The 16,622-nt window shown below is 45.2% G+C and overlaps 1 protein-coding gene across 3 annotated transcripts in view; it reads left to right on the forward strand.

Moving 5' to 3' along the window:
- MTR (5-methyltetrahydrofolate-homocysteine methyltransferase) overlaps positions 1-16,622 on the forward strand; it is a 133,149-nt gene that overhangs the window by 34,241 nt on the left and 82,286 nt on the right. For all 3 annotated transcript variants that reach the window (XM_058696257.1, XM_058696258.1, XM_058696259.1), the window contains exons 12-15: positions 665-744; positions 3,450-3,562; positions 6,972-7,112; positions 9,857-10,042. In XM_058696257.1, the coding sequence (XP_058552240.1) occupies positions 665-744; positions 3,450-3,562; positions 6,972-7,112; positions 9,857-10,042 (520 nt within the window). The remainder of the gene's footprint in view (positions 1-664; positions 745-3,449; positions 3,563-6,971; positions 7,113-9,856; positions 10,043-16,622) is intronic.

The raw sequence follows: 16,622 nt of genomic DNA on the forward strand, positions 1-16,622 counted from the left end.
GTCAGCAGAGTGAGCATTTCATACAGGTCCTGATAAATTTAGTGGAGTAGCCTGATTTTTCCAAGTTGATCTAAGACATGATTTACTACAGCCAGTAAGGTTAAGAAGTGTGTGCACAATCAAAGCAAATTTTTGAGAGTAATTATTTTTGGGGTTTTAAGTGACTTATTACTATATGCCCTCCCTACTGTGTGCCTATGCTTGGAGAAAACAGACCTAAAACACAGGCCTGCACTCGTGGCACCCCGTCTGCTGTGTGCTCCTCTTCTACGAGGAAGCCTTTTTTCTGTCAAACTACTAGGAAGCAAGCACATGGTTCATGGAGGGAAGGACACCTATGGGTTTGGGAAAGAAAGGAGGGGATTTGCTGTTGGCATTTGCATAAACCATCCCATCCGTCTCTCAGTTTGTATCTCTGAGCGCAGAAGCTGGTACAGTCAGTGCCCAGCAGACTGGGCAGGTAGAGAAAAGTTCAAGTTTGTACGTTCATTTTGGGCCTTGCTGAGAAAACTAAAAGGCGTAGCTGCTGCCGCACGTTTGGAATTAGGTACATAATTATGTGCATAATTATGTTAAATAGACTTAATTTCATAGCTGGAAATTAGCTTAATTCACTTTATTTTCTTCTGAATTAATGGATGTAGTGTTTTGTCTTTTAACTCAGGGAAATTGCTGAAGCTGTGAAAAACTGTAAGCCTAGAGTTCCACCTGCCACTGTTTTTGAACAGCATATGTTACTCTCTGGTAAGTGGTAGAGACACGATTGTTAGGATTTCAGAAACCACTTGTGGGTTAATTCCGTACGTTTATTCCGAGCGGTGGTGATACGTGTGCCAAGTAACTTGCTTCTTAGGTCAAGAGGCGTGCGTGTTTTCTGGCATTTAAGTGGCTTCTAGTGGAGAGTAGAGGTGGGAAATGTGCAGAAGGCACAGGTGGTTTGCCCAGGTGGGGTCTCTGCTCAGAATTAGAACTCACACAGTCGCGGCTCTGTTACGCACCGCTTTGAAAACACGCTCTCGGCCACAGGCTAACCATTTGAATCTTCGGATTTGCCGTTAGTTATTGAAAGTTCCAAACCGCCACAAACAGTGGTTTGTAATGACGGCAGCCTGTTCCTAGGAAATCGTTTGCTTCTATGATATTCTTGCCATGATCCTGCATTTGCTGTGTTTTCAGGACTTTACAAAGAGGTGTAGTTACTGTTCTGTTGGGTGCTCATCAGTCCTGTAAGGTGGGCAGCCTCCCTTTCCTGGAATGAGTTTTGATGTTCAAATAAGGAACATCAGTAAAGTAGTCCATTATGCCGACTATTAGAGAAATAACTTTAAGTTTTATATTTTCTCCACAATACTAAAATGACATATTCTTAGATGGCATTTTTAAGCAACAACAACAAAAATGTGTGTGTGTATATATATTTATAGATATACAGCTATATGTATACAATAACAGATTCTTAGAGAATCTGCAAATAGTCACGTGGGAAATTATGCACCCTAATAGCTTAGAATTTAACATTTCTCAAAATTGAAATATGTGTGTTCCTTATGTTCCTCTAAGGAAGTTGAAATAAAATCTAAGGACAGCAAAAGCAGCACCTCCTTTTCTCAGTCAGAACATATTTCATAGAATTCATCCCAGTGAGTGAGTGTGAAGTTGGGTTAAAAACCCTCTGCAGTCTTCCTGGCTTTCTGTTCGTTTTCCAGAAGACGGAGAGCAAGCCTAGAGGGAGTGGGATTTAGGGGGTGATGGCACACCCCTTACCCCCGAACGTGGCTTCTGCCAGGGAGAGGTGTGGTAGGATAGTTGATTTCATCCTTAGATCTTAAGACTACTGATTGACTTTGCCAAGATTGAAACAAGAGAACCTTTTAGATAGGACTTTTAAAAAGAATTTATGTGGAAGAATCCAAGAAGCTTCTTCTTCCAATTTGAATTTCCAGTGCTATTTCTAAATTGCTTTTAAAAATCACCTTCAATCAGATTTTAAAAGAATGACATCCAACACACTCCTTTAAATGGTTCTTTTATAGATTGCAGACGTAAGGAGAATGTAGCTTTTATGTCAGATACCTCACATTGATAATAGTTGAGAAGCACTTTGCATACAATGCTTGTAGGGCGATGGCACAGGGTCCCCCTCAGCACGTAAATGTTGGCACCCCTGTTTGCCTGCCCTGCGAACCTTGGCGTCTGCCTCCGGATCAGGGGTACCCCGAGGTTCACATGGAGAGTCACTACCAGTGGGAAGAAATCATAAGACAGAACTGGGAAGGGATGTCTCCCCAGTCTGTTAACCAGTCTGGAAGACCTTCATAATTACTCATCTTGTATTCATTATTTTCCTCTCCCTGATATCTTGTTCCTTTTCAACCAGTGCTTTGGCAAAGGATGCAAAAGCCATTTTCTCTCATTAACAACAACAGCGATGACTGCAGATGCTAATTTTATGCTTATCAGTATTATCTAGTCTCGTTTTTACAATATTGCTATGAATGTATGAAAAAAGTGTGAAAAAACATCCTCTTATGTCTCTCTTTTATAAAATCAGAGGCCACAAAAGAAGCGGCCCTGGTCTGTGTGCTGAAATAGCTGGACGGGGCTTGGAACCCGGGGCTGGCCGTCCCCAGATCCTGCCAGACCCTGTCTCCTCGTGCTTTTAAATATCATTAGAACAGAAACAGATAACAGCGTTTTCTGTAGTGATAACTTTGCACCGCCTGTTGCTTTTTACCTCGGTTAATGTGTTCCTAATTGTAAAGCTGGTGTTTGCCCCTAACGTGGCCCGTACCAGGGGAGATGTTACGTCCCCTTGGCAAATAAGGCAAGAGGTGCAGACAGCCCGAGTTGCGTTTCCCAGAGTCCGCTCACGAGTGGAGGGTGTGCCGTGGTGACTCCGGTCTCCCAGGGCTCATCCTGGGTCCTTCCTGGTGACCCAGTCCGACCTTGCTGGTCCCGGGCTCTTGGCCTCTGGGTCAAAGACAGCAGGTAGAGTTCTGAGCACGCTGCTGGGGGGATGAAGGAAGCTTGCCCCGGCTGGCTTCCCGCTGATCTCCCAAGTGGCCAGCTGAGAGCAATCCTTTGGCTCCTGACCTCCCGGCCTTGGCCCCACACTCTTGGTGAAATAGGGGTATGATGATAATTTTTCCTTGTTTATCAAAGCTGGTATGATGCAGTTCCTTAGAAAAATTTTGAACTGAAAAGCCCTGAAATACTTGTTTCGAGAGTTGTGGTTGTTAAGTGCAGCCGTAACATACAGCCTTTGTCATGTTTAAAGATTTCTGGGGGAAGAAGGCCGTGGTCCTTCCTCACCCCGCGTTAGGCGTCCTGTGTAGCCAGGTGCGCTGTGCCACCAAAACTTTTCTTTCTCATGAAAGCGCTTGTTTTCTGTCTGTCTCATATCATCATGTGAATTTCCAGAAAATTCTCAAAATGCTTCTCCTTTTAAGGTCTAGAGCCCTTCAGGATCGGACCGTACACCAACTTTGTTAACATTGGAGAGCGCTGTAACGTGGCAGGATCCAGGAGGTTTGCTAAACTCATCATGGCAGGAAACTATGAAGTGAGCATCTTAGTAAGACCCTTGAGGCAACTGCCATGTCGTCGGCTAGACGGCCTGTCAGTGAAACCGCTCTGCCTCTGAGAGAGTGATTTGCAGCGCGGTGGGGACTGTGAGGAGAACGGTCATGCGTGTTAGCAGCGGGCTGGGCAGCTGGGAGGGGAGGCTTCGGGAGACCGAAGCCGTTCTTACTAACGTTGGTCGAAAAGAACCTCACTGGGGATGTGAAGTGGGGTGAGATGGGAGGGATCCCGGTTCTGACCTTTTCTGTTAATTGTGAGATAAATTTAAAAATCTGAGGATACTCTTCATTTTGGCTTCTCACAAATCCTTCTAGGGAAAGAGGAAGCCGAGAAAATTCCTGTCCACTTCCTCATAACCACATCAACCAAGTGACTCGTAGTGTTTCTGATTCTGCTGGCTCTGGACTGACACAGACAAGCAAACAGAAAAGATGGACTAGGCCCTTGTCTTGGAAAGTTTACGTGATAGTTTAGCCACAGTATTTTCAGGCTCAGTCACCCTGCGCGTAAGCAAAATCTGATCCCAAAAGTGTCTCCCCTAAGCATCTGGATAGATTTTTTTTTTCTTATTAAAATCAGAAGTTAAAATTGGAGGAGTTTAGTCTGATTTATCTTATCATCAGCTGTCACTGAGGTTTTGCTTTAGGAAGTAGGTCTTCCAGACACCAGTATCAAACCAGACTTAGTTTTACTCACCGAGAAAGGGCCCGTCGTCTGTCATCCTTTGCCGCCCTCCAGCCGAGCCTCTTAGCTGGTTCCTGGCCATCGTGTCAGTCTTTTTCCCTGTGCTCCTCGCTGCCACTGTGTGCTTTTGTCACCCCAGGCCAGAAGCTGCCACAGGGTGACATTTTTTTGCAGATGGGATAAAATCCAAACTCCTTAGGCCACTATTCAGTTCTCTCCATGCTGGCACCAGACCTCCCTCATATCCTGGTCTGTCATTCGAATATTCCAGGAGGCTTGCTTCTGCCCTGCCCCTCCCTCCCCCATGCCGCGCCTTTTTTTTTACATGTCTCTTCCCCTCTAAAATCCTCATGAGCCTTTGTGGTTCTATGGCGTTCTTCCATTGGCCATGTTTCTATTTATGTTTTGATTCTTAGGGTCATTCTGTAGCATCCCTTTCAGCCCTCAGATTTGACAGATTTGACACTGAGAACAGAGGGTATTTTAGGAAGATGCAAGCAGATGGGGGTAACAGTGTCTAGCATTTAGGGGCGCCTGGATGCCCCAGTCGCTTAAGTCTGACTTCAGCTCAGGTCATGATCTCACGGTTCGGGAGTTCGAGCCCTGCATCGGGCTCTGTGCTGACAGCTCAGAGCCTGGAGCCTGCTTCGGATTCTGTGTCTCCCTCTCTCTCTGCCCCTCCCCCACGTGTGCGCACTTTCTCTTTCTCTCAAAAATAAACAAACATTAAAAAAATTTTTTGTTTTAGTAAGGTCTTACTATGGGCCAGTCGTGGTGCTCAGCACTTTACGTCACTATTGAACCCACACAGACCTGTGAGATGGGTATTATTATTATCCCCATCTTACCGATGGGCCTTTGGGGCAAGTTAAACTACTTGCCTGTTGTTTTCCGTCAAGTAAGTGATAGACCCCCAGTGTTCTCTGCTGTCTCTGCCTAGAGTCCACAGGACAAGGAGGCGTGGAGGCTGGAATGGGATCAGTAGGGGTGACTCCTTATTTGATTCTAATTTCCCTTGAAGTAACGATCCCTCAAGGTTTGGCGGTTTGCTGGGAAGAGCACTGGCCTAAAAGAAACCCCAGTGCTGAGTGTTGCTCACCTTGTACACATGACTTCATCGTAGTGAGCCTGTGTGGGAGGCTCGGACCTCCACGCTCTTACTCCGTGACTCTTCTGGAATAGAGAGGCAGGGTGTTGGCATCTCTGCTGTCCGACTCTCTTGATCGCCAGTCTTGCCAGGTTGCCCCGTCTCCTCTCTGCTTCCCCCAGTCTGTCCCCCAGGGGCCAGCCGAAGACTCTCCCTCTCAGGTGGCTTCCTCCATTTCGGTCCGCAGAGACCTGGCCCTTCCCTGCTGCTCGGGCAGCCTCGGCGCTGGACTCACCCCGAGTGGGGCAGCACTGCCAGCTGTTCTGTGGGCCGGTGTCGTCCGCCCCCGGCCAGGTGCGAGCCCTTCCAGGATAGGGATGGGGACGTGTGCTGGAAAACACTTTTTGGTTTTGATTTTGAATTTTGTTGTCGTCTTTTTCCCGTGTAACCTTGGGTCATCACGAATGGTCTTTCCTCGGGCAATGCCAGAGGCTCCCATGTCTGCTCTATCATAGTGATGCCTTGACAGTGTCTATGTGGCTTGCTTAAGCCAGGGAAAAATTAGGACAACATCAGAAGCTACCGTTGATTTTATCCTTACTTATTTTATTACGTTATGAAGTGGACTGTGAAGACCCAAAATAAACTCTGTTTTATCAACTAGCATTTATAGAACGTGTATATTTTGCCCAGCATTGTTCAGAGGAGAGCAGGAAAGCAGGACCTTTCTAGAGTCCTAAACACTTAACGCTCTATTTTGAGGAATAAGCTGATACTCCTGAAATCACGAGGACAGGATGATGTCGTAAACCATGCCATAATGATCACAGCTGTCACAGAAGTTGGGAGGCGGCAGAGCGTTGTGGAATAAGCAGTGTTTCCTACCTGAAGGATGTTCTCTGGAACACTGATCCTACAAGATATTCCTTAAATGGTCGTAAATGGGAAATGCTGCGTATTATATCCTGTTCTTGGATATTTGCAGTGTGTAATAGTGTATTACAGGATTTGGAAAACCTTCCAGTATAAAAATCTGCTGAGTTTTATTTAACTCCTATTTCATGTAACTCTTACCAATAGGCGGCAACATGCTTTGCATGTCTTGGCAAACACTGAAGAGTAACAGAAGTTTTGGATGGTTTCTCTGAGGACTTCTTTTGGAGGAGATGGGGCTTGAGCTGGGTCCTAAACAGTATAGAAGGGAAGGAGATTGTATTTCAAACAGGGGGACGATGTGACCTGTGACTCAAAAGTGGAAAAGACGTGGCTGGGTGAAGGGAACCAGGAGGGGAGGAATGGGGGAGTTCAGTTAGGTAAGAAGACGGGGCCAGGTCACGGCAGGCCTGGGACACCAGGCTGGGGAGTGTAGCTTCTCTATGGCAGGAAAAACAGAGCCTTGGTGGATTCCGAATGATGAAATGATGTGATGGAGGAGATGTTAAAGAAGGGTCAGTCATCCGTCTGTGATGATTGGTGGGAGGAGAGCAGGCCCAGGGTTGGGGTGGCTGGCCAGTCTAGTCTGATTTGGAAGGACTGCCGGGAAGGTAGGGATGACTTTGCCTGCCTTCTCTCGGGTAGCCCTCTCCTAATGCTGCCTCCTCTGGCATTCTTTCCTCAGGAAGCTCTGAGCATTGCCAAAGTGCAGGTGGAAATGGGAGCCCAGGTGTTGGATATCAACATGGATGATGGGATGCTGGATGGTACAAGTGCAATGACCAGATTTTGCAACTTTATTGCTTCTGAGCCTGACATTGCCAAGGTTGTACAAAATGTTTATTCCCCAAGGGAGTTCACCTGCCCTCACTCTGTCACTCATTTAACCTTGTCAATTGTCCCATGGGTCTGTCCTCTCATACACTGGTTTTCTGGTTTCTTACAGTGAACACCCAACAGTTTCTGATTGTCAGTTTCTCCTTTAATGGCAGCCTTTTGATATAAACCAGAGAGAGCTGTGACTTCAGCTCGGCTGTTTCCAAGGCTTCTGGAATTGCTCACAAGAATTGAGTTTCCTCTGATGTCGGGATGGCCTAGGAACCTGCTTACCATGTCTCTGAAGGATGCAATTACCCGCTTTTACCAAGTCATGGGTTCCATTTCTAACACAGGGGCGCTCAGCCAGTTCTTTATTGCAGGAAGAAGAGACCCATTTGGGCTTATCAGAGTAAACAAAATTATAAAACAAGATTAAATTGAAGCATTCTATGTGAGCTTTTACATTTGTTCTTTAAAAGATGAAAGTTAATTGTGTCCAGTTTAAAAAATATTTTTTAGATGGATTCTAAAATCTTTAAACATTTTACTTCATTTTCTACCATTGAATTTGTGGTGAGAAGTGATTTGTGAAGTTCTTCTTAAAGGAAACTTCCTAGTGCTTTGAGGGACGAGGCTGTCTGCTTTTCATTAGGCCCATGGCAAACGCTTAAGTTAGACATCTTGTGGTAAGCAGTGAATTACACCGACCCGTCTTTCATTTGTGTCTTAAAACTCCTCAGTAAAAAGCCCTGTCACTCCTCTGGGAGTAAATATTTTGAGAATTTAAGGTGCGGAGAAACCAAATGACTTGTTCCAAGTCCCTCAGAATGAGAGGGGGAGCAGCTTTTTACCTGCTGAGCGGTGGGAAGGGGGCTCTACTGGGGTCGGAAGACTCTCCTCACGGTCCCAGGCAAGTCTGCTGACTGTTGACCCGAGTTTCTTTCAGCTGCTTTGTCTGACTCGTGAATCATGAACATAGGAGTGCCTCAACAAGGACCAGCCTTAAGTAACCGAAGACCTTATGAATTACTGTTCTGATTGGTCCAGTAATTTTGTCTTGATCTCTCCTGGTTTTGACCTCCTACCACAATTTACTTGAGACCAAATTATGAACAACTGGAGTCGAGCATAAAAACGTGTGACTAGCCCATATTACCAGCACAGCTGGGACACCAAACTCAGCCAGCGGTTTAGAACGTGGGCCTGGTATCGTCACTGGTGCCTGACCCCTTTCCTAGCAAACCTGTCACTGCCAGTGTGGTAAGAAAGAGCAGAGTCGATGGCTTCCTCGTTCCATCATGCTCTGCTTTGGAAGAGTGGCCTACGGATGAGCCGACTGCCCTGGGAACCTTCCCTGCATTCTCCTGCCCTGCTCTCTCTCTGCCCTAGGTGCCCTTGGGAGGCAAGGTGCCTCCGAGACATGCTGCTCACCTGCCCCCACGTTACCCACACTTCATGGCACTGTGTGTCTAGTCGTTTATCTTAACAAGCTTGGGGAAGCCCGGGAGCCTCCTGCTCCATCAGTGCCCCCCAGTCTAGCACGGGGCCTGACGTGGGCGTCACTTTAAGTAATGGAGCTTAGATCAGCTGCCCTCTTTTATTTCTTTGCTTGAAGCTAGTCCTGCCTTGGAACCCTTACTTACTTTTACTTTTCCTGGAACAGAGGCACGAATGCACAGAGACTGTTAAAAATGAACCTGTTCTCATCTGTGCGTTCCAGTTTTGTCCTTTATTTTAGTTATATGCTTTTATTAAATATTACATCTTTTCCTTTCTAATAGTAAAACGCTTCTACTTCTAGAACTCTTCTAAACACCCCCGCCCCCAGTCAGGAAATTGATTTTCTTTTTTTTCTCTTTTTAAAAAAAATTTTAATGTTTATTTATTTGTGAGAATGAGTCAGGGTGTAAGCATGGGAAGGGGTGGAGAGAGAGGGAGACACAGAATCCGAAGCAGGCTCCAGGCTCTGAACTGTCAATGCAGAGCCCGATGTGGGGCTCAGACTCAAGGACCATAAGATCATGACCTGAACTGAAGTCAGATGCTTAACCGACTGAGCCACCCGGGCACCCCAAGAACTTGATTTTCTAAATTTTTTTTTTCAACGTTTTTTATTTATTTTTGGGACAGAGAGAGACAGAGCATGAACGGGGGAGGGGCAGAGAGAGAGGGAGACACAGAATCGGAAGCAGGCTCCAGGCTCCGAGCCATCAGCCCAGAGCCTGACGCGGGGCTCGAACTCACGGACCGCGAGATCGTGACCTGGCTGAAGTTGGACGCTTAACCGACTGCGCCACCCAGGCGCCCCTAGAACTTGATTTTCTAAAGGGAAGATTGAATTTGAATAACTTGGCTGGAAGGCTGTTCCCAAGGGTGTTCAAGGCTGAGCATTAACCCCAGAGTCAGATCAGGGATTTTCTGAATCCTGTTGGAGATTTAGTTTAGGCACTCGAAAGCGTAACCTGGAAATGAAGCCGGTGAGCTGACCTCAGTGGTTTCATTCCAGTGTTTAGTCGTGATCTTTGATTTATAAATTTCTGGTTTCTACGTGGGGTCTCTTGTAAGACTGGAATTACTCCCAAGTATTTTGGGCATTAAGAAGGAGTACCTTAAAATCCTCTTTCTGCCACACTACTGTTATTTGTTTGTTGTTTTCCTAAATAAGAAATAAGGAATATTTGGGAGCCCTTGGGTGGGAGTTTGTAGTGACTTGTAATTTTTCTGTGACTTTTCTTGCCGTTCTGATCTCAGGTGCCCTTGTGCATCGACTCCTCCAATTTTGCTGTGATTGAAGCCGGGCTGAAATGCTGCCAAGGGAAGTGCATTGTCAATAGCATTAGTCTGAAGGAGGGCGAGGGCGACTTCCTGGAGAAGGCTAGAAAGATTAAGAAGTTTGGAGCTGCTGTGGTGGTCATGGCGTTTGATGAAGAAGGGCAGGTGAGTGAGGACTTTTGACTGAGCTCCATCGTGTTACACGGGCTAGACCAGGCAGCGGAAGACAGTAGAGTCCAGAACACCATAAGTACCATGTGGGTGTGCACGGGTAGATACACACGTCATGCACGTGTACAGATACTCGTCGCTACAAGTAGGAAAATCTGATATAGTCTGAAGTCTTTCTATCAGTTGAGGAAGGTATTATTCAGTGAATGCTATTAGACCGACTGGCTGTGCGTTTGGAAGAAAATAAAGTAGAGCCCTGTTTCCCACCGTATCCTAAAACGCAGCCTACGTCCGTGAACGACCTTAACGGAAAAAACAAAATTCTCAGGAGTATATGGGCACTTACCCATCTAAACTTGGGAAGCCAGGAGGAAAATTAATAGAGGTATCCACCTGAAAATGTTTAACTTTCTGGGGTGAAGGACATGGTTCCATCTGCAACATGAGTGGTAGCAGTGGGTTAACATCCCCAACATGCAACGTTTCTGTAAATTGGAAGATGAAACACCCAAATCAAGCCAAAAGAAGTCTAGACAAAGGAAGTGAATAAGCAGTTTATAGAAAAAAAAAAAGCAAAGAGCTAATAAATCTAGGAGAAGATACTATAGTTTGTAGTGATTAAGGAAATAAAAAATGAAGCATTAATAGGATATTTATTTTTTTAACCAAAGAGAAAAATCTCTTTTGCACTCTTCTGGATTATTTGAATTTTTCTCCTAGTGAAAACATATCTTTTGGACAAAATCAGTAACACTTTAGTCACAAACAGTTTTACTCTAAAACTACAAAAAGCAGAGAAAGGAAAGAAAAAGGACATATAATTCCACTACTCGTCAGTCATACAAAATAAGAAGTCAGTATGCCCCGATCTGAAACCACGCCTACCCTCCAGTTAACTGGCGTTTTTTTCCTCAGCTTATACAGGCACACATGTATCCACATAAGTCTTGTTTTATTAAATAAAACCGGGATCATGCTGTCAAATGGCTCCTCTCGTCATGTCCCTGCCACGGTATCAGGGAGGGGCAGTGGGAAGCTTGAAACATAATGTCAAGCGAGCGAAGGGTATGCAGTGATTATGTTGTATTGATGCCTTATACCTCACGTGACTTTTAGAACCATTTTTGTGTCTCTTCAGTATTTTTTAAAAACAATGAAAAAAAAATTCCATCCCTTGTGAGTCAGCCCCCACCACCCCCCGACCCCAGGAATCTCATACTAGGTTGATACGTGAAGGTACGTGTTCAGGCTCCTCGTGGTGTTATGGTAGCAGAAACTGGCAAAGAGTCTGACAGTCCATGAGTAGCGGATGCCGCACGGAGCACTGTGTACCGGCTAAACAGGATGAGGTGTGGAACCAGGTCCACAATATATCGAAAAATGGGGAAAAAAGGGAAAATGATCCCGGTTTTATTTAATAAAACAAGATTTATGTGGATACATGTGTGTCTGTATAAGCTGAGGGAAAAAAACGCCAGTTAACTGGAGGGTAGGCGTGGTTTCAGATCGGGACACACTGACTTCTTATTTTGTGTGACTTATGAGTAGTGGAATTGTATGTCCATTTTCTTTCCTTTCTCTGCTTTTTGTAGTTTTAGAGTAAAACTGTTTGTGACTAAAGTGTTACTGATTTTGTCCAAAAGATATGTTTTCACTAGGAGAAAAATTCAAATAATCCAGAAGAGTGCAAAAGAGATGATTTTGGTAATGGACATGTATTGAACCTTGACTCCTACCAAGCAGGCACGCTACGCACGTTAAATCAGCTTTTTGCCCCAGCATAGAAGTGTTGGCTACGTTTTATTATTTTTTTCGTATTCCACGTGAGGAAACCAAAGCGCTTGCGGCCCTGTTGTCACACAGGTAGCTGGTGCTAGGATTTGAGCCCGGATCTGGTGTCATTCACCGGCGTCTTTGCTAAATGGTCGGGTGAAAGAACCCAGGGTAAGGCTATCCGGGGAAGAGTTGGCTGTTTTAGAAAAAGCCACCTCAGAAAGTCCTTCTGAAGAGGAAACACATTAAAAACCTGAACTAAACGAGAAAGCCGTGGGACCATTTAGGAAAAGAGGAGAAGTTCTCGAGAAGTAAACATTTTATATAAGTGAATTTACACCTGCCGTTCTGGAACCTTCCCCCGACTCGGCAGAGTATCGGCATCTTCCTGTCTTGGTAAATATGAGTTATAACTCCGTCTCTCATGGTTGCGTTAGATTCCAGGATTGTGTGTTTTCCTTAGTCTGATATTGAATGACATTACAGTTGTTTCTAATTTTTTAGTGAAAGGAACATGGCCGGCAAATTCCCGAATTCATTCAGCTATTTCCTCTGGGAAATGGTTGTCCTTGGATGTGCGGGTGTTTAACATTTGGACACGTACCGTTAAGTCCTCCTTCTGCAAAGTTGTTATCCAGGCCTCTTCCCCTGCCAGTTCAGTGTGGTGAGACCTTCTGGCATTGTTTTTATTTTTACCTAAGATGTCTATGTAGGTAGTTACAGAGGCAACTACCGCTGTGTGGGTTTTTCTAAAACCCAGAAGCCTCCAGCCCTCTAGCCCCCCAGCGGCAACCATGTCAGCTTTTATTTGATACTCACAGCAGTTCCCTCCTTGTCTTCAAATCCCAGTTTTAGGTATTATTTATTGCCTCTCTATAGTGGGGATGAGTTTGGCGTTTTTACTATCCTCTGTACCCCCACTTCACACATCTTTACTTGTATCCCCCCCATCCTCCCTCTACGGTTAATTTTAGTTGTGACTATTTTCGGTGCTCACGTCACTAAGCAACGTACAAGCCCAGACATGTGGTCGTATGCGACAGTTCCTTTTCTTTCCTGCACCCTGTTTGCTTTCCGTGAAATCAGTACTTTCCGTCTGCTTTGTTTCTCATACAGTTTATTTTCAAAATATCCTCTAGTTGTGTAAATTTCCAGTATCCAGTGTATCCAAACACAGTCAGAAGATGGTCATTTAAATTTCTTGAGGAATGCTGTCTTCAGGTCTTCTGACACAGTCTGGGAAGGTCGTAGTCTGACTGGCAGCTGGCCCTGTGAAGCGTCCCTCGCCGTCCTCCTAGGTATTCCTCTTACTTCTCCCTTAGATTTTTAGATCTCCTAATTGCCTCATTCTTTTTTTTTTTTTTTTTTAATTAAGACATTTTTTAATGTTTATTTATTTTTGAGAGAGAGAGAGAGAGAGAGAGTGTGAGCAGGAGAGGGGCAGAGAAAGAGGGAGACACAGAATCCAAAGCAGGCTCCAGGCACGGAGCTGTAAGGACAGAGCCTGATGCGGGGCTCGAACTCACAGACTGGGAGATCATGACCTGAGCCGAAGTTGGACACTCAACCGACTGAGCCACCTGGGTGCCCCTGCCTCATTCTTGGTTTGAGCTCTCCTGTGGTGAAGTGCATTCTCTGTCACCTTCCTAAGAAAGAAAACATGGCGGTAAAATTTTTTAAACCCTACGTGTCTGAAAATGGCTGTATTCTATTTTTATACTAATCGACAGTTGGACGGGGGTATAGGATAGAGGCTTGGAATTCTTTCCCCTTTGCTTTGAAAACATGGTCTTCTGGTTTCCACTAGGGCTGTTCTAACCCTTCGTTCTTTATTGTGAAACCTATTTATTTTCCTACTTTCTGGATGCTTCTCGGATCTTCTCTGTCCACGGTGTTCTGAAATCTCTTGATGATGAGCCATCTCTCATGAGGTACACCCAGTGGTCTCTTTCGATTTGGGAAACTTGAGGCCACAGTTGCAGCAAGTTTTCTTGAATGTTTTTATCTTCTCTTTTCGCACACGTGGTATTCAGATATTGCATGTTTTGGAAAGGTTGCCTAATTTTCTTTTCTTTCCTGTTTTTTTCAGCCCTAGCATTTTGCTGTGCTCAGTGTGAGATTTCTACACCTGTATTTATTCTCCAGACTCTCTATTGAGTCTTATTTCTAGGAGCTCTTTCTCTTTTTGTTATCTAAGTGTTCTGTAAGAAATTGGTATAGAAATCTGTTATTAGTTGATGGAGGCAGATACTGGCTTTCATTCTTTCAAGTGCATCTTGAGCCCCTGGTGTGTGCCAGGCCCTAGGAAGATAGGGCATAAATGTGCAATGTGCATTTTTAGGGTGCACAGGGAGTAAGAAATAAAAACACAGGTCACACACACCGTTCAACATAAACATGTTGGATGTACAGTACTTGGGAATAATTTGTACATAGGTGGGATTTAAAGCAGGACGACTGTGTCTCCAAAGGAATGACTGTAGAGCAGAGGTCCCAGGACCAAGTGGATCTTGGAGCTGCAGTGCTCAGGGCCGGGGAGAGGAGGAGACCCCATGAGAAGAGTTTGAGGAGGAGCAGCCTGTTTTTGGTAGGAGAGGAACCAGAAGACGGGTTTCACTGGGAAGCCAAGTGAAGAACAAGCAGGAAGGGCCCGATGAGCTATTTTATTTTATTTTATTTTATTTTATTTTATTTTATTTTATTTTATTTATTTATTTTTTTTAACATTTTTTATTTATTTTTGGGACAGAGAGAGACAGAGCATGAACGGGGGAGGGGCAGAGAGAGAGGGAGACACAGAATCGGAAACAGGCTCCAGGCTCCGAGCCATCAGCCCAGAGCCTGACGCGGGGCTCGAACTCACGGACCGCGAGATCGTGACCTGGCTGAAGTCGGACGCTTAACCGACTGCGCCACCCAGGCGCCCCCCGATGAGCTATTTTAAAGAGCTGTGGTTAGATCAAGTAGGATGAGACAAAGAATTTATCACTGGATTTAGAACTGGGGTAGTTGATGATCTTGCTGTACTGTTTCCAAGGAGATGAAAGCTTAATTGGAGTGGGTTCAAGAGAGAATAGGAGAATTGGAGGCAGCAGGTGTAAACAACCTTTTTTGAAGAGTTTTGCTTTAAAGGGGAACAGAGGAATAGTGTGGAAACCAGAGATGGGTAGGGGGTTAAGAAAGGGCGCGCGCGCGTGTGTGTAGACGGATAATGTGACGATATGTCTTTGCAAGCCGATGGGATTGATCTGGTAGAGAAAGAGGAATTAATGCACCAGGGAAAGGGGGTGTTTGCTAGCTCTGTGACCTTGTAAGTGGGGAGGGCCGGCAATCAGTGTGCAGGTTGGGGGGGGGGGCAGTGTGCTCACACTGCGGGAGCGAAGTTGGAAGCGTGCAGATCCAGAGGCACGCTAGGCGGTGTTCCGGGGGAGTCTGTAACTGCTTGTTTTCTCAGTGAAGCAGGCAGCAAGGTCAGCTCAGAATGGGAATGCAGTGTTGTGTGCTTTGCCAGCAGTGCGTCTGTGTGTAGCCAGTCTGTGTGTAGCCAGCAGCCTCCATGGAGAAGGGGTCTCTGCCGGGGCTTTTAAAAACCATGCACAGCCCTGGACTCCCCCCTTTCGGTTCCTGGCTCGTGTGGTCTGGGGTGAGACCTGGGCTAAGTAATTTTTTTTAATTTTAAATTCCAGTATAGTTAACATACAGCGTTACATTCTTGTTAGATGTACCATGTAGGGATTCGGCAATTCCGTACATCACCCTGTGCGCCTCGCCTCGAGTGCCCTCCATAATCCCCATCACCTCTTTCACCCGTCTCCCCACCCACCTCCCTTCTGGTAACTGTCGGCGTGTTCCCTGTAGTTAACAAGAGTCTATTTCTTGCCTAGCCTGTCCCTTTCTTGTTTTCGTTCCTTGGCTCATTTGTTTTGTTTCTTAAATCTGGCTTCAGGAATTTTGAGGCCTTAGAGGTGATGTGTGTACTGTGATTGGAAACCAGCAGCGTGTATCTCGGTCCTCGGAGCAACCGCGTGGGGATAGCTGTCCTCCCATGTTAGAGTGAGTCAAGGTCAGATGGTTAGGACGTGCTGGAGCCAAGTTCGGATCCCTGATCTGCCAGTTTGAATACTGATGCGTGTTTCCAAGTCCTGTGTAACTTACCCCACGCTTTGTCCGTTCGCATTGCACAGTGTCCGGTCTGGTCTGAGAACGAGCTTTCCCAACGTAGATTTGAATGTGACTAGAAGTAAAAAGCAAGTGTAGGGAAAGAATCGTTTTAACCTAGTTACGAAAGAATGCAGATTAGAGCGATATTAAGGTAATGTTTTATCTGTACTAAGTCGGTGAAAGTAAACTTAAAAATGATCAAGGCCTGTGCTGGTACAGCAGTAGAAACAGAAAGCTTATTCATCCTAGAGCCTAGTATCAGGCTGGGACGGTCCTTTTGAAAGATGCCGTAATACCTGCCAAGACATAAAAACGTTCATACCCTTTGAGCTAATGATCTCATTTCTGGGAAATTATCCCAATAAAAGAATTCGGCAGCATTAAGAACACTATATACGCAAAGATTTTTCACCAGCTTTATTGAAGAAAAAGACACCTAAATGCCCAGCTGGAGAGAAATTGTTAGCTTAGATTACATCATTCTGTTGGGATATTATTCAGAGTATTCAAATATTAATTACGAAGACTATGGCAGGGTGACAGTGCTTATAAAATGTAAATAAAAAACATAAAACCAAAAATTATTTAGACACTGTATACATGACAACGTAAAAACTACATTTAATAAAGATCAGAAGAA

This window comes from Neofelis nebulosa, chromosome 13 (genome assembly GCF_028018385.1).
Source record: "Neofelis nebulosa isolate mNeoNeb1 chromosome 13, mNeoNeb1.pri, whole genome shotgun sequence".
NCBI lineage: Eukaryota > Metazoa > Chordata > Mammalia > Carnivora > Felidae > Neofelis > Neofelis nebulosa.